General features: G+C 36.5%; 1 protein-coding gene across 4 annotated transcripts in view; it reads left to right on the top strand.

The window, feature by feature from the left end:
- Positions 1-23425, top strand: part of BTBD7 (BTB domain containing 7) — an 81081-nt gene that overhangs the window by 11904 nt on the left and 45752 nt on the right. For all 4 annotated transcript variants that reach the window (XM_059914871.1, XM_059914872.1, XM_059914874.1 and 1 more), the window contains exon 2: positions 22774-22961. In XM_059914871.1, the coding sequence (XP_059770854.1) occupies positions 22880-22961 (82 nt within the window). In that variant the 5' untranslated portion in view covers positions 22774-22879. The remainder of the gene's footprint in view (positions 1-22773; positions 22962-23425) is intronic.

Genomic DNA, 23425 nt, shown 5'->3' with positions numbered 1-23425 from the left:
TTCATTTTGGGAGACTGGGAGACAGAGGTGGAGGGAGACATTTCACAGTATTCTGTCTTGTTCTTGCACTGAAACCCCGAAGAACATCCCCAGGTTCACTAGGAGGACTCACCTGACAGAGCATATAGTCATACTCATGGAGATCATTTATTACAGCACAGGATACAAAACAAAATCAGCAAAGAAAAAAGACACATGAGGCTAAGTCCAAAGAAAAACAGGTGCAAGTTTCCAAGAGGTCTCTTCAGGTGGAGTCACACGGGTCACACTTAGTTCCTCCAGCATTGACTTGTGACAGCACAAGTGAAATATTGTCTACTAGGGAAGCTCATTAGAGACTCGGCACCTAGGGTTTTTACTGATGGCTGGTCACACAGGCATCTACTACCTAACATGTATCAAAATTCCAGGCTCCCAGAAGGAAAGCAAATATGCAGCATAAACCATACTGTTTGCACAAACAGTTTAGGTACAGTGAGCTGTCCTTATCAGTTAAGGAATGGTAAAAACACGGAAAGTCCAAGTTCCCAAAGACCAACCAGGGCCAGCCTTTCAAGCAGGCCTTTCTAAGGATAGCAGTTTCAGGCCTCCTGTGGCTAACTTTTTTCTGCTTGATATTTTTCAATTCAAAATTTAAATAAATAAAAACTCAGCTTTCATATTGTGTCATTTTCTCTTAAAATGTATCAACACTAACCCAGTGCAAACCTTCACTTTATACCTCCACTACTATCATATGATTGAAAGTATGTTCTGTGGAACATTGGACATGGCCTATTATTGGTTTTTCTTAGATTAAAGTTCAGCAATACTGAATTAAGCAAAGTTATACAGGTTACTTAGCTGCAGGACTCTCAGCCTTTCGCAGTGATGTGTGTGACCTGGCCTCTCTCTACCTGTCTTGCCTCATCTTACATTATCTCCCTTCCCTACTTCCCCTGCGTCAGCCACCTTGGCCTTCTTGCTCTTCCTAGAATTTGCTAAACTATTGACTCTGCTGTAACTCTCCAGTATCACATCACTACTACCTCTGTCAATAAATAATATCAAGCTTTATTTATTTATTTATTTATTATTTGGTTGCACTGGGTGTTGGTTGCGGCAGGCAGGCTCCCTAGTTGCGGCTCATGGGCTCCTTAGTTGTGGCATGTGAACTCTTAGTTGCAGCATGCATGTAGGATCTAGTTCCCTGACCAGGGATCGAACCCGGGTCTGCTGCACTGAGAGCGCAGAGTCTTATCCACTGCACCACCAGGGAAGTCCTTCAAGCATTATTTATGTTTATGTACTATTTATATTTATGTATATGTTTAAGGTCTTTCTTCTGTATGCTGTATGTGTTCTTTATGTCTTGTGGGCTTATTAATGTCAATAAATCAACTTATTCTTTCTCATAGCAGCCCACGCCTTTCATGGCATTTATCTCAGTGTATGATTTTATTTTTGTAATTATTTGTTTAAATGTCCATTTCTCTCACTTGATTGTAAGCAACATGAAAACCAAGACTATTTTGTTCACAACTATAACCTTCAACACTTAGCATAGAACACATAATTGGTACTCAGATTCTTGATGAATAATATAAATAATTCTACAAAACTAGGCTATAGTAAACAGTGTTTCCCAAACGAACCAGGATTTTTTTTTAAGGCTCATTTCATTGTATTTTGCAGGACTGATGTTGTGTAGAATACACTTTGGGAAATACTGATATACTTTAAAGTGTAAAATACTTTACATAGGTAGGATTTGTAGCTAGGAGTTTGTATTTATTGTATATTCTTTTTTTTTTTTTTTTTAATTAATTAATTTATTTATTTATTTATGGCTGTGTTGGGTCTTCGTTTCTGTGTGAGAGCTTTCTCTAGTTGCGGCAAGTGGGGGCCACTCTTCATCGCGGTGCGCGGGCCTCTCACTATTGTGGCCTCTCCCGTTGCGGAGCACAGGCTCCAGACGCGCAGGCTCAGCAATTGTGGCTCACGGGCTTAGTCGCTCCGCGGCATGTGGGATCCTCCCAGACCAGGGCTCGAACCCGTGTCCCCTGCATTGGCAGGCAGAGTCTCAACCACTGCGCCACCAGGGAAGCCCTATTGTATATTCTTGATTGAACCTCTGTTAGGAAGATTAGTTCAGTGTTGGTGTGCTAGATGAATTAGACTGGAAGCAGAGACCAAGATTGATTTTTGTGACAATTCAAGAGAGATAATAAATAGTGACTTAGTCTAAGTGATTAGCAGTGGGATTGGTGCACCAGTTTGATATAGAGGAGAAGGATGAGGGAAAGACGCCTGCAGTTCTGACACTGGATGCCCAGGATATCTTCAGCAAACGACATTTGAATAGATTGGAGTAATTGAGTTTCTTCTTCCGGAAAGCATCCTCCTGTTAATCTGGAAAATACATCCATCTTGTTTCCAGGCAACACCAGATAATTAAATTATCTTCATATTTAGGAATTAATAAATTTTTTAAAATTAGCATACTGAATTACTTAATAATAACTGTGCTGTAAACTCTTTAACTATCTAATGACAGCTTTCTGCTGTGGTTGAAGAGTGTGTTTACCTACATAATCTAATTTGGAGATGACAACAAAAATTGAGAACTTTTTTGTATATTGTTCTAACTACTTACATATGTATATAGAAATCTGTTTTCTGATGTAAAAATGTTTACAGGAAGGAGCATGAAACTCAGACGTTACTAAAGGAAAAGACGGAAACAAGTGACTATTTAAAAAATTTAAACATTTATGACAAAAGCCATCATAGTTTTAAAAGGCTAATATGAATATTCTCCCTTGATATTTTAACATTAATATAAAAAGTGTCGCAAATTAATAAAAAGAGCAGCCACATAGAAGAATGGGCAAAGATTATAAAGAAACACAGAGGCTAATAAATATATTGAGATTCAGTTTCACTTATAATTTTTTTTTTAAATGAAGATTAAAATCATGAGATCATTTTTTCCTCCATCAGATTGGCAAAGATCAATAATGACCAGAGTTTTGATGTTCTCATGCAAAGTTGATAGGAATGTAAATTGCAACTTTTCTGACCAATACATCTCCAAATTAGAAATATATATACCCATTTATCCAGTAATACTATTTCTTTTTTTTTTTTGGCCGCACCTAGCGGCATGTGGGATCTTAGTTCCCCGAACAGGGATCAAACCCGTGCCCCCTGCGTTGGAAGCACAGAGTCTTAACCACTGGACCGCCAGGGAAGTCCCAGTAATACTATTTCTTGATATTTATTCTAATGGCATAGTTTACAGTGGTTAAAGATAGAGGTAAAAGGATTGCAGGACTGTTTATAATATTGAAAAATTGGAAATGATTCTCAGTACGTTTTGGTGAAATAAACTATGGCATATTTATACAGTACAGTTCTATTTAGGAGTCTTTAAAAGATAAAGTAAAATTTGTATGTACACATGTTTCTATATCCCTGGTATATTATGAAATGAAAATAGTTTTTTACGGAACTCTTTGTTAAATATCCCTACTTAAAACTATTTAAAGTTAATTTATGTCAAAAATGCTAGAAAAGCAGAAATCAAATTGTTACTAGTTGTCTGTGTGGGAAGGGAGGCAGATGTTAGGGAATTGCCTTTTGTCATACTCTCCTGTGTAGGTTTTTTGGTTTTTTTGTTTTTAATTTAAACAACAAACGTATAATTCTCATAAATGAATGGGGAAACATTAAGGTTATGGGGTGGGTAGGATAGAGAAAATTTAACATGTATCTTGTTCTTTGTATATTATGATCTGTTCTACAGTCTTTAAAATGCTTTTGAGTCAACAGTGTAACTCTCAACTTTTCAAACTCTAGTAATAGAAGGCAAAAACACTTCTGGGGAGAGAAAGAAATACAGCTAAAAATTACAGAGATGCTAAAAATTATTTTTTTCCTATTTTCAATAAAGAAAATAAACTCATATTTTAATCTTGTAAAACAGTAAAACTAAGAGAGGGAAGGGGATGTACAGTGCTTGATGGTGGTGCTTGTGTACTGTCACCAAATAGTATGATTAGTTTTCTATTCAAATTAGATACCCCATCTGAAAATGTTCTTAGGAGCACAATGACTTTTCATCAGAAATTTAATAATTAAACATAAACGTTGAATAATTATTTAGGGGTTTAAAATTCAACAAAACTAATGGTCTCTTCTTTATGCAGAGGAAATGTGTGGGTATGGAGAAAAATAATTAGGTTAATAATACGGAGTCCTGTAGCTAATCATGAAATTTGGAAACAACCCCCTAAAATATTGTTCTTAAATTTAAACTAATTCAAATGTCTAGCAGTGAAACATCTGTAACGTGGTTTGATGTCTAGCAGTGAAACATCTGTAACGTGGTTCACTTTAACTTTTTGTTTTTAATGACTATTTACACTAAATGTTAGCCATTTCTATTCTTGGATAACCTACTTAAATATTGGTATTAATTTTACATTTAACAGACATCCGAATGCATAATAGTTTTCAAGTTTAACATTAAATGTACGTTTAAAATTATTTCGAAGAATTTAGTATCTCTTTTAATGATTCTTTCACTGGTTTTGGTTTTCTTATCCTATTTAGAATGATCATCGCTAGTTTTCCCTAGTGATTATTCCTAGGCTGTTCATGACTCCTTGAAGATTATCGTTTAAAAATCGTTTAAAAAACTAAGAGATAACATATTTCTGACCATGCTGAATGTGCATGTATGAAGCAGGTATTTTATTTAGGAAGTATTTTATAACTAGAAATATTAAGAATACCAAGAATATATAGTATCAATATGAATCTGCACTGTAGCCAGAGTTCTAAGAACCAGGCTCACCTCATTTATCTACATTTTTCCCCTCATTTTCTAGCTTAAAAAATTTTAATGGTTACCCTTAAAAGAATGTTGCATAAACTGGTGAAATGGGATGTACTTTTAAAAATATTCTTTTAAGAATACATTTTTAATCGGAAAAAAAAAGTAGCAGCAGGAGACTGACAGCTGTTTTGAATTATAATAGGTTCTGTTAGAAGAAGCCCACATGGGCTTAATAAGATTCTCCTAAGCAGAACTCTAACAAGTAATCTCTATTTGCAGTAACACAACTTAATTTTATAATGCAACTTAAAATATATCTTTGCTTAATATGAACAAAAATGTTTTCTGACTTGCCTTTTATTGGTGGTGGATGGGTAAGGAAAATACTATTCTTATACATGATCTTGAGCTACTAATTACAGGTGCACAATGTCTTATTTATAATTTGAAATTCTAAGAGTTCTGATAACCATTTCTTTAGGGAGACTCACTTGATGGCAAACAATGATGTGACCTGAATTCATTTGGCAACAAAACCTAACCTGAACTAACACAGCTTAGTTTAAATGTTTAATATATTTTATTGCAAAATATGGGGTAATATGACTAATCTCACTGGGTGTGTTTACATAGTATACAGTAAATGTTTCATATACCATATTACTTTCTTTTAAAAGAGAGAGAGCATGAGAGAAAGAGAGAGAGAAGGAAAAGAGTCTGAATTTTAGAATGTATCTAGCTCCAAAAGTTTCTCCCTGGTAAGGAATTGTGGACTTGTATTCTGAATAACACTCTTAAACTGGTGTTTTAAATTGGTGATGAACATTAAATAAAATTTTTATTGGTAGAACTAAGATTGAGAAACAGTGTAGTATGTAACACTTTATCGTTTAATTCTGTAGATAGAGTTTAATTACCAAATATGCAGGAAGAATATATGAAAAGTAGAATAAGCTAACAGATTATAGATATCAACTGTAAATTAAAACATATTACTTAAAATTAGATACTGGAGGAGAGAGATAGGAGGAAGAAGATACTAGCTAATTTCAGTATTGCTCATAGTAGGGAGCCAGTGGATAGTAGCCAGAAAACAGGGAATTTGGAGTATTATATAAAAAAAATATTAGTAAAGTTACTTGTGGGGTAGGGAGAGACTAGGTTGAAGTAGACAGGGGGAGCAACTAGTCTTTGAACATATCTTATTTTGTGGTTTTGACTTTAGACTCATCTAAACATTTTACAGAATTATGTAGCAAAAGTTAATTAAAAATGCTGTGCCTAAAAATCAAAAGTGAAATAAAAGTGTGCTTCCAGTTAGTGATGTAATCACCCAGAGCAAACTATTCCAAGTGACTTACGTACACAGTAATTTATAGGATATCCTGAGTTGGGTATATCCTAAGGGTAAAAAAGAATTGCCAAAAAAAAAAGATTTTCATTTATCGTAATGTTGATGATAGTGTTGACATTTTAATTCTTGGCTATTTTGTGTGTATTGTGGGATAAAATAAATGAACAATTATGTAGGCAGTGTTGAGAATGGGGTTTTGACATGTGAGAAAGGAGAAACACGTGTAAAGTTAATGAGATTAAGTAAAAACTCTCTAAACCTGAATTTGAATTGGAAGCATCAGTATACACTCATGATATATGTGTATGTATCTAAATACACATGTGTAGAAAACTCCCTAACTCTGTGTACTAAAAAGGCAGTCAGCACCCCCTAGCACCCAGACTGTGGTTTCTAAATACCATTTCTCACTGAAAGGAATTAGGGCTCCTTTAAAGAGATGGTTGATTACAGGTCTAAGGTAAGAAAAATACAAGATATGCCTAGAATAAGGTATAACCCTAGAAAGCAAAGAAGCTCTCAGAGACAAGTAGTGTTGTGTCATATGTGATCTCAGGGACCAATTTGAATAAGCTTCCACTGTCCAAATATGGGACAATTTGAGCCTCAATTGGGATAAATACAAATAATTGAAACCCATCAAATATATTTAAATCCATGAACACATAATTTTTTTAACTTGCTGATCATCTTTAGAGAATGCTAGGATGTTAATTGTTTTGAAAATTAGTAAATAAAGGTAAAGAATCATTTATTCTTACCTTTCTGTGCAAACAACTGAATAGTTGATGAGTTCCTCTTACAGAAGTATTCCAGCTAATGAATAAAGAAGGAGTGATAGAATATCACCATGTTGCAGCCCCTAATGAATTAATGACTCTAGTTGGTGATTACTGATAATTGTTAATATTAGAGAATGAGAAGTAGACGTTTGGTACCTACTGTTGGAAGTACACATCACCACATGTGAAGCAGTCTTGACAAAATAAACTTTAAAAGTACAAAAATGACACTAAATCTGATTAAGTTGTTAGATCTATAAATTTCTGTAAATACAGGGCTGCATCATGGTGATGCATTTGCCAAAATTCAGACTATGGGAAACTACCATATAACCTGATTTCTTCAACAACAACAAGGAAAAAAAATTGCAAGGGGGAAAGGGTTGGGGAGGGACCTTTTAAAGGAGATTTAAGAGACATAGTCGTCCAGTCACAGTGCATGGGCCTTATTTGGATCCTGATTCAAACAAACTAAGAAAAAATAAACCAGTGGTGGAAATGTCAGCACTGCCTGGGAAGTTCATATTAAGGGATTGTTGTTCATAATTTTAGATGTGATAATGGTACTGTAGTTGCTCTTTTGTATCCTTTCTTTTAGAAATTCATAAGGAAGTATTTACAGATGAAATAATATGCTATCTGGAGTTTGCTTCAAAATAATCCAGAGAGATTGGGTAGAGAGTGGATTGGGATGTAGTGATACAGGACTGCCACAAATTGGTAATTACTGAAACTTGGTAACTGTTGAGCTTTGTCTTACTATTCTCTCTACTTTTGTTATATTTTTCTGTCCTTTATTACAGAAGCTGCAAAACTATCTCCTGCACAGGAGGAAAAAATAAGTGATAGATTGGAAGGAGTGAAAATACAGAAGCATAGTCATATTTGTCTTTGGTGTTTGAATGCTAAGGGGTTTGATATTTATGGAGTATAATCCACAATCCAGAAACTTTTTTTTTTTTTAAGTTGAATTCATACTGTATTTTCAGTTTTTTTTTTTTTTTAAACTTTGGGTTTATTTATATATTTATTTATTTATGGCTGTGTTGGGTCTTCATTTCTGTGCGAGGGCTTTCTCTGGTTGCGGCAAGTGGGGGCCACTCTTCATCGCGATGTGCGGGCCTCTCATCATCGTGGCCTCTCTTGTTGCAGAGCATAGGCTCCAGACGCGCAGGCTCAGTAATTGTGGCACACGGGCTTAGTTGCTCCGCGGCATGTGGGATCCTCCCAGACCAGGGCTCGAACCCGTGTCCCCCGCATTGGCAGGCAGATTCTCAACCACTGCGCCACCAGGGAAGCCCCCAGAAACTTTTTATTGTTCACCAACAGTGAGGACCCAACGCAGCCAAAAGTAAATAGATAAAATAAACTTATTTATTAAAAAAAAAAAGACTTGTGACAAAAACAACAGTGTAGTTAGACATGTAGACGCATAAGGAAGACATGGCTGTTCCCATCAGAAAGGTTGGTATAGGACTGAGGACTTTTAAGGTACTTCCTTGTTTAGGGGGAAAAACACTGAATTAGGGATCAGAATGACTGGTGTCTGGTTTTGGCTTTGCCATTTTACTGTATATTAATATTTTACTTTGGATAAGTCACTTCATCCTTTTACCTTAACTACCTAATTCAGAGATTAGAGAATGAAGCCTGTCCTATCTACATTGAAGACTTAATGTGAGAATAAAATGACAATGTGTAGAAAAGCATTTTGTAAACTATATATCCCTGTTAGAAGATACTCCTGCTACAGTCATTAAAAGAATGTAAAGAAGGGGAGCACATGTCATTGCTTTTTTAGTGGGGCTTTTTTTCCATTTACTTTTTAAAAATTATGATTAAAGATACATATAACGTTAAATGTACCATTTTAACCAGTTTTAAGTGTACATTCACATTGTTGTGCAACCATCACCACCATCCATCTCCAGAACTTTTCATTTTCTCCAGTGGAAACTCTGTACCCATCAAACACTAACTCCCCAGTCCCTGGCAACCTCCATTATTCTTTCTGTCCCTGTGATTTTAGCTACTGTAGATGCCTCATATAAGTAGCATCATATAACATTAGTCCTTCTGTGCCTGGCTCATTTCACTTAACATAATATCCTCAAGGTTTATCCATGTTGTAGCATGTATTAGAATTTCCTTCATTTTTTTTTTAATAGTAATCTTTTATTTATTTATTTATTATATTTATTTTTGGCTGTGTTGGGTCTTCGTTTCTGTGCGAGGGCTTCCTCTAGTTGCGGCAAGCGGGGGCCACTCTTCATCGCGGTGCGCGGGCCTCTTCACTATCTCGGCCTCTCTTGTTGCGGAGCACAGGCTCCAGACGCGCAGGCTCAGTAGTTGTGGCTCATGGGCCTAGTTGCTCCATGGCATGTGGGATCTTCCCAGACCAGGGCTCGAACCCGTGTCCCCTGCATTAGCAGGCAGACTCTCAACCACTGCGCCACCAGGGAAGCCCCAGAATTTCCTTCATTTTTAAGGCTGAATATCCCACTGTACATATATACCATACTTTGTTCATCCGTTTGTCTGTCGATGGACATTTAGTTTGATTCCACCTTTTGGGTGTACCACCCTGTTTGAGTCCCTGTTTTCTTTGGGGGGGTTATATAGCCAGAGGTGGAATTGCTGGATCACATGGTAATTCTACATTTAATTTTTTTTGTTTTTACATTTAATTTTTTGATGGATCATGGTGCTTTTTTTTTAAAACAATACTGTTTATATATTTTGAAACATCTCAACAGAGTCATATTTGAGACTGTATGCACACTGTGATCTATACTTTTTTTTTTCCCTGAGAAATGTTTTTTTACTCCCAAGAAGTAGTGCAGTTTTAAAATCACACTCTTGTAAGAGGCTTAGGCTGTATATGTGGAATATGGATCCTGAGAAACAATTTTCGGACTGAAGAGCTCAAAGAATGATTACAAACAAGTCTTTCCTTATTAAATGGTTATTTTTTTAAAAACTGATTTCATTCAGCTGTTTTCAGCTCAATACTTCCTATATGCTAGGCACTGTTCTATGTGCTGAGGATTTCGTGTCAAATAAATGAAGTTCTGGCTCAGTGTAAGTGGAGCTTACATTGTAGCATGAGACAGTTAAGCAAACAAGTATATATTCAGTAATTTCAAGTGCTGAAAAGTGCTACAAAGAAAAATAAAGTGAAGAAAGGGGATAGAGAATGATGGGATGGGACAGGATGTTGTTTTTAGACGATGATTAGGGAAGGCGTCTTTGAGGAGATGGCATTTGAGCAAAGGCCTGAATAAAGTGAGAGAGTGAACCATGCGAAGACTTTGTGGAAAAGTGTTCCAGATGAAGGGAATAGCAGGTCCCAAGGTGGGAGCTTTTAAAGGAGACAACTCAGAAGTTAAATGAAGATCTATCTCAGCCAGTACCCAGTACCCATATGAGGAAATGGATTGGTTTAAGGTATCTCATTGGAAAGAAAAGTAAGAGAAAAATAAAGATGGAAAAAATGTTAGGGAAATTGATTTGTATATTCTGTTAATAATTTTCAAAAATATTATATATCTATTTGTGGGGTGGGAGATGCTGGGAAGATATTGTGGCTGACAAGACGTTTCACTGATGATTACCACATAGAGGATGTACCGTCTTCCTCTGAGGTGTAGTTTCCTTGGCACAGTGAACCCAAAGGCTCTTATCTTCTGTTCAGAGAAGAAAGAAATGAAACAACTGATAAAGAGAGTCTCAGTTTCAGGAATTGATCTCTAAAAATCTTAGCTAATAGGGACTTCCCTGGTGGTCCAGTGGTTAAGGCTCTGAGCTTCCACTGCAGGGGGCGCAGGTTCGATCCCTGGTTGGGGAACTGAGATCCTGCGTGCTGCGAGTTGTGGCCAAAAAAAAACCTCTTAGCTAATAAAATACTTTAATATCCAAGGTATCTTACTGATAGTATATATGACAATAATACAAATACTACTGGGAGAAATCATAGGCTCAGGCACGTTAAGGATTGGAAGAAAGCTTGGATATCACCTTTGTTTCCCCATGTGCTGTGCAGTAATGCCAAGTTATTCCAGAAACGACTTTGGACGTCAAGGAATAAGCATTGTTACTTTTGAGACTCTCCATTTATCTTTTGCAAACATTGATAGGACATTTATAAATAATATCCTCAATCAGAAGTAGATGAATTATCATATTGAGATAATGCCGTATTATAATGTATATCTGTGTGTTACCTCTAGAACTATGAAAATATTATAGTCATCCCTCGATATCCAAGCGGGATTGGTTCCAGTATCACCACAGATACCAAAATCTGTGGAGGCTCAAGTCCCTTACGTAAAACGGCATAGTACTTGCGTATAACATACACATATCCTCCCATATCCTTCAAATCATCTCTGGATTACTTATAATACCTAATATAATATAAATGCTATGTAAATAGTTGAGAGCATGTGTCAAATTCAAGTTTTGCTTTTTGGAACTTTCTGGAATTTTTTTTTTCTGAATATTTTCCATCTGTAGTTGGTTGAATCTGCGGATGTAGAACTTGCGGATGCAGAACATGCAGATACAGAAGACCAACTATATTAGGAAACTCTTGTTTTTAGATTTCTTTTTTTATGTATTCTCTGTTTGCATTATTTCTTCCTTGGTATGTCTTTCTGGGACCTCTAGCCCATTATCCTTATTACTCCCAATTCACCCACAAATTGCTGGTCCTATGTTTCTTCTTGGTTCACAGCATGGCTAACCACCCGGTCATGCAGAGTAGACCTCATCATCATTCCCTTCTTCCTCTCCACCACCACCCTCACCAATTAGGTGAGCATTTACTAAGTGTTCTGTAATAAGGACTTCATCTGGGTTATCTTAATTTTTGTTATAGATGTCCTAAACAAATGCAAAACATCTTAAAAGTGTTTTAAGATGTAGCCTTGTATTGCATAAATAGGACCTAGAATATCTGTTCCAGTCTGATATATTTGGACTATAATATCCTTGTCCAGTGTTTCTGCTACAACAAGTAGGTGCACAGGATAAGCAGTGGGGTTGAGGAAAGAAAGAGAAAAATATTTTATCATAGTTCCAAGAAAGGCCTCATAAAATCCTTACGAGGGGAAGAGTTTTGTCTGATTTTCTACTTCTTGTTTTACCTAAGAGGCATTGTTGTCTCTGTAAGAAGGTCCTTCATAACGGAAGTTTCTTAAAGCATACTCATAATCAAGCCCACAGATACTTCTTTCACTAGGACTTCTGTCTACAACATTCTTTCTAACTGAGGACTTCAGGAGAATTTTAGAAGGAGAAACACATCTTCATTTGACATCCCAACAAAGATTCTGTAAGTATTAGAGGTATTCTGATGGGCAGAAGCCTACTAGAATGGAGTGAGTGGCTATTGTTAAGGCTAATGCCACATTATATATAGCTTGCTCTTTGCTGAAAATTTAAACTAGTGGGTTTTCCCCCCGTATTTATTTGGACTCTCTTACTCTGAGTGATGTGAGGAAAAATAGAATTTTAGTACAGAATTACCTCCAGCTCCTAAACCGTTATTATCTTCCCATTTATAAGAACTTGAATAATTCAGGGACCATTCACATTACTATTCCCATGATGATCTAGTAGTTTTCGTTTGGCATTTGATGTCCTTATGAAGACTGCCCTGGATGAAGATAGCTTTGAGTGTTTGTATTCATGTTTCTGTTTTGTTCTTTATTCTTCTCTTCTCCACGTGCAGCCATAGTCTCAGGCTTACTGTCAGGTTCACCAGCATGTTTTCTTCTCCAGCTCTTCCAGTGGAGCCCACAGAAACTCATTAACAAGAAATGCGCTCTTGTATTTTTTTTTTTTTTTTTTAACATTTGCTAAGTTGGGTCAGAAAATCTGAATTTTTTGTCTTTTTGTCTTTTGTCTTTTTTTGAGTGAAGTTTATGAGAAATTCCATGTTTTTCTTTTAAATTCAGTTGCTTTGAATATGTTCTCTGATTTCAGCTATAGTTCTCTCTGCAAATCCTCTGTAGATTCAAATCTAGACTCAGATTTGTCATTGCCTTCTCCATATCTTCCAGAGCTCCTTTGTCTAATTGTCCCCAATTAGAACAGTGATTTCATTTATTCACTAAAATATTGTGTGCCTGGCTCAAAACTAGTCTTCCTATCATGAACACAGAAGTTCCAAATGGCACCATTTACCATAACAGTTGATTGAGCAAGTTCTACAGTCTATCTTGGAGGGCCTCATAATAATTTTCCACCCTCTGTTTATAGGCCCTTTTTCCTACCTGTTAGAGAAAATTTATCCTGCTGCTTCTAGAGCTGCCTCAGTTTGGGGGAATATAGTTGCTAGGAGAAGACAACATAGGCTTTGGTGTTGGGGATGCTGGGCCAAGCAGCTCCTGCACCAGCTGCTGTGGGTGTCGCTGCTGTGGCCCACGCTGCCCCATTGGGTCTCACTTAACCTCTGCCAGAGACCCAGGCAAGGGGGCAAGCAAGGCTCAGGGGCTGAGGATCAGGCTTTCCTCTGGGAGCAACCATTTCAGCCCTCTGTTCTCATTTTCCACCCATTACTTCAGAAGGATCTTATTCTGAGGTATTAGGTCCAGGTGAAGCATTTTGAGTATGAGCTCTGAGGTAAAGGTGGTGGAGTAAGAGTCTTCACAGGGTAGCCACATAGGTCCTTTACCCATCAATTTCCAGGAATTGATCCTCAGCTTTAAATGTCTAGAAACTGAGTCTTTCAGAATACCTTAACCTCTGTAAGATGTATTGCAGTCCAGGCCAGATCAGTCCTGGCACAAGGCCCGGCCCCTCACATGAGAGCCCTTATCTTGTGGTGGGCTACTTCTGTTTTCCAATGTCAGTCCATATTATCTTATTTAATTCTTAAACCAACCTTTTGGTATTATCCTCATTTTAGAGATATGAAAAGCCAGATCCTTATTAACACTTGCCTGGACTGCAGCAAGAATCCGCTAAAAAGTCTGCATCAAGTGTCTTCTGCATTCAGGCCATCTCGTAGTCTTCCTAAGACACAAATGTCATGGTGCTTCTCTCCTACTATTCTGTGCTTTGCTCCAGTAGTTCCCCCATTGTTCTGAATAAAGGGCCATACCTTAGTATGGGATTTGAGGCTTTTTGATCCAACTGCTACTCATACACTCAAACATATGTACTCCCTAGGCCTTAAACACATTATTGATCCACATTCATGATAATAGCTAACATTTATTCACTCAAATGTGTGTATACTTTGTGTTCTGTGGTGGATAGTAAGGATTCTAATAAGATAAATAAGCTGAAGACCTACCCTGGGAAACTTACAGTTCAGAGGAAATGTAAGTAATTATGCTGCAGGATTGGTAGATAATCGAGGATTGGGGTTATGAGAACTGAGAGTTGGATGCAGACTGGGATGGGAAGTATTCCTATTTATTCATTCTATTTCTTCTACCTTAAATGACCTTTCCTTTTTTACTTGATGCATTGCTATTAATTCTTGAAGGTCTGGCTCTAAACTAGGAAGCCAGATCAGTAGTCTTTTTAATTTCATAGGAAATGCTACTTAGGATGCAGTCACTGATAGGCCTGTATTCCTAGGCCTATCAAAAGTGCTTATTAGCACATGGCAGGTGCTCAGAATTGGATGGTTGGATGGGTGGGTGGATGGATGGATGATCAAGCATAAAAAATGTTCCTCATCTTGCCATCAAGGAACATGTAGTGTAGCTGTAAATATCCAGAAAGGCACTCTTGCTATGATTTCATAAGGTGTACTTTCAGTTAAGTCATTTTTTGCTTTATATGAGAGATCCTTTTAAGTGCCAAAAGTAACACTGTCAGGTGTGTACTCACTTCCCGTTTCTGGATTGGAACTATATTTGCTCTGGAAATTTCCCTTCAAACATTTAGGAGAAAAAAAACTGAAAGGTAACATTGTTCATAGATATTGATACATAAGAGCCTGAATGCAAAGCCTGATTCTGCAACTTACTAGCTCTGTGACCTTGGGTAGGTAACTAAGCCTTCCATGCTTGCTTTACCTGACCTCCCAAGTCTCTGCTTATGTAAAGTGGGGATAATAATAGACCTGTACCTCACATTATTGAGACTATTAAAGGAGTTAATTCATGTAAACTGCTCAGTACTCAATAACTGATGGGTGTTATGGTAATTAAGTCACAATTTACATGTATCTCTTCAGATTTTTATTTCTGTGAAGCTGATAACAAACATTTAAATTCTAGCTAGAAGCTTTACACGTCAAATTTAAGCATTTAATATAAACTAAAACGACTTTGGGGACTTCCCTGGTGGTCCAGTGGGTAAGACTCCACACTCCCCGGGTTCCATCCCTGGTCGGGGAGATAGATCCCACATGCATGCCGCAACGAAGATCCCGCGTGCCGCAACGAAGATCCGGCACAGCCAAAATAAATAAATAAATAAATAAATAGAGAGATAGACAGATGAATACATACATACATACGACTTTGATAATTCTGGAATCACGGTGGGTGATGGAGGCTTACGGGCTTGTATACTATTCCCTTATGTATATTTTTGAAATTTTTCATGCTACAGTTTAAAATCAGAAATATATAAATATGAAAGAGCAAATAACATTTTTTCTAAATATAAAAATTAAAATGTACTACATTATTTCTGGCAAACGTTATAATTTTATAAAATACTGTTTATTTCATTTGATGTTGAAATATTTATATATATATTATTAATGGGTGATAAAATGAAACATTCCTGAAATGGAAGGATTTTGCCTGTCTAAATATTTTTTCAAATGAGCTCTGTGATACTTGAAGAGAAATATAGTAATAACTAATCTATTTTACTTTACCTGGAAGAGATTTCCTTAGATAAGTGAATTTTTAACCTTAGCCATAAAGCTTCACAAATGTATATTTTGTGATGACAATAGTTTTTTGATGGCAATGTTTGTAAATTTTTTCAGACTTTAAATTGTGGTAAAAATAGAACATAAAATTTACCATCTTAACCATTTGTAAGTGTACAGTTCAATGGTATTACATATTGTTGTGCGTACATACTGTTGTTCATCTGTCACCACCCATCTCTCTTCATCTTTCAAAACTGAAACTCTCTACCCATTAAACACTAACTCCGCATTCCCTTCCTCCCGCCTCCAGCCCATGGACACTACCATTCTGTTTTCTGTCTCTATGATTTTTACTACTTTAATTGCCTCATGTAAGTGGACTCATACAGTATTTGTCTTTTTGTAACTGACATTTCACAGCATAATGTCTTTAAAGTTCATCCATGTGTGTAGCATGTATCAGAATTTCCTTCCTTTTTAAGCCTGAATAATATTCCATTGTATATACATACCACATTTTGCTTTTCATCAGTTGATGGACACTTGGGTTGCTGCCACGTTTTAGCTACTGTGAATAATGCTACTATGGACATGGGTGTACAAATATGTCTTTGAGACCCTGCTTTTAGTTCTTTTGGGTATATAGCCAGAAGTTAAATTGCTGGATCATATGGTAAATCTATTTTTAATATTTTGAGGAACTTCTGTGCTGTTTGCCACAGTAGCCATTTCCACAGTGCACAGCAGTGCATGAAGTTTCCAGCTCTCCACATCCTTGCCCAACATTTGCTACTTTCTGTTTCATTGACAATAGCCATCCTAATAGGTTTGAGGTGGTATCTCATTGCAGTTTTGATTTACATTTCCCTAATGATTAGTGATGTTGTCTTTTTGTGTGCTTATTTGGCTAGTCATATATCTTCTTTGGAAAAATGTCTATTCAAGTCCTTTTCCCATTTTCTAATCAGGTTTTTTTGTTGTTGAGTTGTAGGAAATCTCTGTATATTCTGGATATTAATCCCTTATCAGATATATGATTTGCAAATATTTTCCCCCATTCTGTGGGTTTATAATTAATTCACTTTCAAAAACGAGGTTGACCAAAATAAAATTGAAGTCCCTTTCAGCTCCATGTGTCTGACTTCTCTGCCTTAATAAGTATGTTTAATGGAACATAATTTCACCTCAGTGAGTTGCTGCTATCATAAACATTCTTGTTCTGTGTCACTGGAATGAATAGGGTTTGTGGTACTGGGTGGAGGTCATCTGCCTCTGTGTTAGATGGCCCTAGAGAGACATATGAGCCTAGTTGGTGGCTTTCTAAACTCTCACTCTGATCTCATCTATTTGAAGATGCCTTCAAAAGGCAAAGGTCTCTTGCTGACTGCTTCTGATTTACTGTTCACAGTCTCTTTTTGTTTTGTTGTTCTTATTAGGTGTCCAAGGATAGAACTGAAGGTTACAATATCTGTGACTTTAGCCAAGTTACTAACCTCTCAGACTCATCAGTTTAAAAAAGCGGGGAGGAGTATTTGGAGAATTAAATGGGTTTAATACGTATAAAGGCTCTAAGAACAGAGTCTGGCATATAGTAAACCCTCAATAAATGTTAGTTGTTATGTTAAGTAAAACATGTTTGGGTAATGAGAATGGGCATACGAAGTTATATTCTTTTAACTTAGTTTTTTTCTTTTTTTTTTCTTTTTAAGCTTTATTTCTAGCTGCTCTGGAAATGTGAGATTTGGCTATAGAAGTGATCATTCATCCCACTTTGCCTCATTAGGCCTGGGCTGTACCCCTTTTCAATCTCAAGTATCCTGATTTGAATGATATGATTTGAATGATGTGGTCACCTTAGATTTGACAGAAGTGAAATATTACTATAGTTTTGCATTTCTTTTTAATTATAATTGTTTTTCATATTCACATACGCCCCACATTCCTGTTCTTCTATAATTATCCATAAAAATCGGACTAAGTGGAAAGCATGTTTAAATTCCAAAGTCCAATTGCCTTTTTTTTCTCTGTACACTAACGTTTAATATAGAAGTAACCCCCCTCCCCATCCTCATTTTCCAAATCAATAAGTATTACAGCTTCAACGAATTTTAGGAACCCTATTTTGACGTAATTTATAGATGTTGCAATCCATACATTTCAGTTTAGGTTTATAAAAACTGAGACACATAGAAGTTAAATGTAGCTTATCCTGTGTAAGTGGTAAATTAGTGACAAGAGGGAGAACTCTATCCCAGATACCTGACACTCATTGTTCTCTCTACTGCCTAAAGTGTAACAAGTATTTTTATGCAAAGGTCAGAGTTTTCTAAAGTGTGTTCTGCAAGTCCATTCTTTTAATGCTCTGTGGGGCAAAGGGCCTCCTTTAGATTATGCTGAATACTTCCTCTTGGAGGTTCACAGTGCCTTACCACTTTAAAGATGCTAAAAAGTTCTGAAGTAAAGAAAAGTAAAGCTTTGTTTAATACTGCATTTTCCAAACATTGCGAAAACTGTTTGGAAATGCTAGCCTAGGGATTTTGGGAGGAGAGAGAGGTTGATTTTTGGTTTTGAAATTTTTTTATAGGGTTGTTAATTCTCTCTGTTGCATTCAGCATGATTTTTCTCCCTTAGTTGGGTCTACTACAATCACTGAAGCTTATTTTAAGCCAGTTGGATCCTCTGATTGAGATTGGTCATGTCAACTATTAACAGAAGGAGCTCCCCCAGAAAGGTGATTCTAGGAAAAGGGTTTATGAGCTCTCTAGGGCTATTTGCATCCTCTGGGCCTCTCCCAGTCCCATAGGCCCTCTCTTTCCCTTTCCTTTCCTGTCATATCATCCAAAGATTAGATTTCATCTTGTTCCGTGTAGGAGACAGACAAAGCTTGCCTGGAATGAAAACATCCCTGGAGAGGTAAGACTGTGACTGACTCTCACTTCCAGCATTTAAAGGCAGTGGATTTGATTAAGAAATAAATAACATCATACTGTGTTCCATTTGGCATGAGGTTTTGGTTACCTAAGAAATAAATTGTTCTCTGAGAATTTTGAGAGATACAGCTTTAGTAACTTAGTCAGGGTTACCCCCAGGATTTGGAATTGGGGACACAGGGTGGACTTAAGGGTTATATCTGATCCAGAAAAGATTCTCCCACCAAGTCTTTCCAAGGCCTATGTTTATTTTAGTATTAGAGCTCTAGTAGAAGATACTAATGTCACCCAAATCAGTTCATCTTGAAGGGGATTTCCATTGACTAGCAGCTACCAGGAAGAGACTCTGTCCCTAAGTCCCAAAGACATTTTTATTTGAAGCCACTTCACCAGAGTGAGACCCCAGCTGTCCCGGTGGTGCTAATTATAGTGGCAAATGGCCAAGCATCTGTATCTCAGCTGTGGCTTCTCTAGTGCTTGCTAGGTGTTCTTGTGTCTTCAGTGGGTCTGGTGATGTCTTCTAACCCTTTTATGGTTGCTTTAGAATATCTAATTGTGCTCATCATAAAATTGAGATTTTTTTAAGGCATTTTTGGCATGGTTTACATCTCAAACAGACCAATGTAATAATGTTTGGTGTCCCTGCAAACTGTACAAAATTCTCAGATGAAGATAGTTCTCGTATATGTGTGTGCATGCATTTATGTGACAAAGTGAGAACAGTTAACTCTGTCCACTTCTATAGATGCTCTGACTTTTCTTCATCTGGAAGCAAGCCTCCATTCTTCCTTGGTTTGTTTCGACAGCATACTTTGTGCTATGTTAGTGGGTTTACTCTGCAGTCATTAGAAATCAAAAAGCAAAACAGAACAACAACAAAAAATGAAGCAACATGGAACTTCAAGAATTGAAGTTGGAAGAATGGGACTTCCTTCCTTAAAGAAGGAAGTGAGACGAGGACTACCATTAGAGTGACACTTTATTATTTATTTTTTTAACATCTTTATTGGAGTATAATTGCTTTACAATGGTGTGTTAGTTTCTGCTGTATAACAAAGTGAATCAGCTATACATAAACATACATCCCCATATCTCCTCCCTCTTGCGTCTCCCTCCCACCCTCCCCATCCCACCCCTCTAGGTGGTCACAGAGCACCGAGCTGATCTCCCTGTGCTATGCAGCTGCTTCCCACAGCTATCTATTTTACATTTGGTAGTGTATGTATGTCCATGACACTCTCTCACTTCGTAGAGTGACATTTTAGAAACACTTTATCAGCACTTTCCACCATCCACCATTACTTCCAGATTTAAAGCTCATCTTTTTAATCTTTTTTTTTCTCATTTTGGTAAAGGCTTTTATTTTGCATGTTTTTATTCTGGATTTTTCTTAATATATTTCAAATTTTTTTTGAGAAAGGATTGCCTATGCTGTTTTTATGTTTTAAATACAAATCTTTAGTGACTGAGAATAGGATTTGACCTGTAAATGAGGCCACAGACTTGGCTTTCCAGGATCCTATTTTCTTTTCCTTTTTTTTTTTTTAAAATATTTAACTATGGTTGATTTACAATATTGTGTTAGTTTCAGGTGTACATCTTCAGTTTCTTTTCCATTATAGGTTATTACAAGATACTGAATATAGTTTCCTGTGATATACAGTAAATCCTTGTTGTTTATCTATTTTATATATAGTGGTGTGTATCTGTTAATCCCGTATCCCTCTCCTTCCCTTTTCCCCTTTGGTAACCATAAGTTTGTTTTCTGTGTCTGTGCGTCTGTTTCTGGTTTGTAAATAAGTTGATTTGTATTGTTTTTTAGAGACCCTATTTTCTTTTAAAGAACCAGTAAAAATGCCTGCTAGAACCTTGAAACTTTTTAAGGAGCTCAATTTGAAACCTAAGATTTATTACTTAGACTTACTGTTTTTTAAAGTTTGAACTGAAATTAACACAGGCACATTTAGTTTCCGTTTTATAAAAGTTGACAACATTCAAAGTGAATTACCAAAAAATTGCTTTTTCTACATTTTTAATATTTAAGAATAGAAAACTGTGAATTTACGTACACTGAGCATCAGCCTTTAAGAAAACTGACTTTTCTGGAAGAAGTAATTTTCTTGATTAAACCCTCTGGATTCCTTGCTGGGTAGTTCTTAACAGAATGTACTGTCGGGCTTCCCTGGTGGCACAGTGGTTAAAAATCCGCCTGCCAATGCAGGGGACACGGGTTCAAGCCCTGGTCCGGGAAGATCCCACATGCCATGGAGCAACTAAACCTGTGCGCTACAACTACTGAGCCTGCTCTCTAGAGCCCACAAGCTACAACTACTGAGCCCTCGTGCCACAACTACTGAAGCCCGTGCACCTAGAGCCCGTGCTCTGCAACAAGAGAAGCCACCGCAATGAGAAGCCAGCGCAGCACAACGAAGAGTAGCCCCTGCTCGCTGCAACTAGAGAAGGCCCGTGTGCTGCAACTAGAGAAGGCCCGTGTGCAGCAACGAAGACCCAACGCAGCCAAAAAAAATAATAATAAATAAAATAAATATTTCTTAAAAATCTAAAAAAAAAACCAGAACGTACTGTCACATCTCTTGCTGCCGTGCATCAGTAACGTGCACTGAAGTAAAAAGTCTGTAATGTGCTGTGTTCTCCTAGGGTAGGTAGGTAAATTTCAAATAGGAAATTAAATTTGCTCATGTGAGCATACGATTTGATTGAAGTTACTGCTACTTTGCATAATATCTAATTAGTAGAAAGTTTCCCAGTTTTCTCTTGAACACTATAGGCAGATAATTCTATGCCTAGATAAACAAATTTCCACATATTTATAGCAGGAAAAGATTGAAGGAAAGCACAAATGTTGAGTGATTTTCTTAAACTTGAATTCCTAAGGTTACACTGTGTAACAGAGATGAAAATAGATTCCATGAATCTTGACATAGTTCTGTTTTCCAGCAGGTTTTTTGTGATGTGTATGTGTGTGTGTTTAACTCTTATTTGTTAAAACGTTTCATCCTTCATTATGAGGCCAGATTGACTGCCTACTGGTTGGTTTCCTAACAGTTCCAATAATAGATTTTAAATTGTGTTTTCTCTTAAGCCATTATTGCTTTTGGTCAAATAAATTTTATATATCTGGATGGTATAAATATTTTGAAGCATTCCTATTAACACTCAGAGAATTTCTTCTCTTTGCGCTTATATCTTCTGCTTGCAGCTCTGAGAGTTAAGGTTCCGTGATGTAGAATTTATTCTATAATTGTTAAAATTATCTCTTAAACTGGTACTACCCTGTCCCTGTTAACTCATAATATCAGGTAAAAGAAAGTAGTGTTTTTATTTCAGGGCTTTATGGAGAGGAGAGATAAAAGTTTTTGTTTTTCCTTGTGTCTCCTCACTGTACTTATTATAACTTCTCTCAAAATTGCTATAGAACAAGTAGCCTAAAGATAATTTAGTTTGAACTGTCCACCTTTCCTTCCCCCTCTTTCAGTAAAATGCCTAATTACACAGATTAAGGATCAATTTAAACAATTTTATCTAAGGTAGAAAAACAACAAACCATTCAATTATCTGTTCTCTGTATGTCTGCATCAACATACATGCATTTGCACTACTGGTATCAAACACCTCTTAAGTGTTTGTAAATTGCTTAGAATGTTAGATTATATTGACTGGTGGTTGCTTCTAAGGAGTAAAAAAATTTTTTGAGAAGTTTCTTTTTAGTCTAAATACTTTTCCCTGTGATTTGAAATATTCTTTCTGTAACTATATTTAAATAAGTCTGATATGTTACTTTTTACTTTCTTAGAAAGTATATAATTGGTACCTTTTATGGCTCAAGATTGCAGATAGCACTGATTCATAGTTCAACTATTTGTTTACATTTTCTGAAATTTTTACATGTGAATTTGACAGCATGTCATTATTTGCAAATAAAAGCAGTTTTCAGTAGCTTGCTTTTTTTTTTAACTGTACAATTTGAGATACATTTGAAAAAATGAATAAAATTATTTTTGTTTCATATCAAGAAATGGATGAAAAGAGGCTACTGGATCCAGGGTTGAAAGTTCGTAAAGGCCTCTGGGATTATACTCTGAAGAACCAGCAGATGGAATGCCTGAGTGACTGAAGAAAATGGGTGCTAATGCATCTAACTATCCTCATTCATGTTCCCCGAGGGTAGGGGGAAATTCTCAAGCCCAACAGACTTTTATAGGTAACTGTTTCAGTTTTTCTAATTTCATTTTCTTTTGTGAATATAAATAGAATCGGGTTTTCGGTGGTCTTTTTGGATTAAAAAAGGATTAAGCTATGGAAAAAGTTATTACAGATAATAATTCTGTAGCATCCAGATTTTTTCCCATCAAATGTAAATCTGGCTTATATGGTTTTTATCCTAAGCAAGCTGCTACAGCACGGTTGAGCTTTTCTTTGGTTGTCTTAACCATAATTGCCAATTACCCTAGGAAAACTGGGAATCTCCATTGGTGTGGAAATAGCAAAATGTTTCTTGTGTCTTGGTCCATTTATTTTGCCCATACAAATGCAGCATTTTTTTACAATTAATAATCTGCTTTGTTAGTCCCTATTCTTTATTTAATATAAAAATGAGTTATTTGAACTCTTCAGTCTTCCTTTATGAAAACAGAAATCAGTTTTATTTGAATGGTTCAGAAATGT

Source organism: Balaenoptera ricei, chromosome 2, assembly GCF_028023285.1.
Source record: "Balaenoptera ricei isolate mBalRic1 chromosome 2, mBalRic1.hap2, whole genome shotgun sequence".
NCBI classification, from domain to species: Eukaryota; Metazoa; Chordata; class Mammalia; order Artiodactyla; family Balaenopteridae; genus Balaenoptera; species Balaenoptera ricei.
The sequence above is the reverse complement of the archived record's forward strand: the minus strand, read 5'-3'. Positions and strand labels throughout refer to the sequence as shown.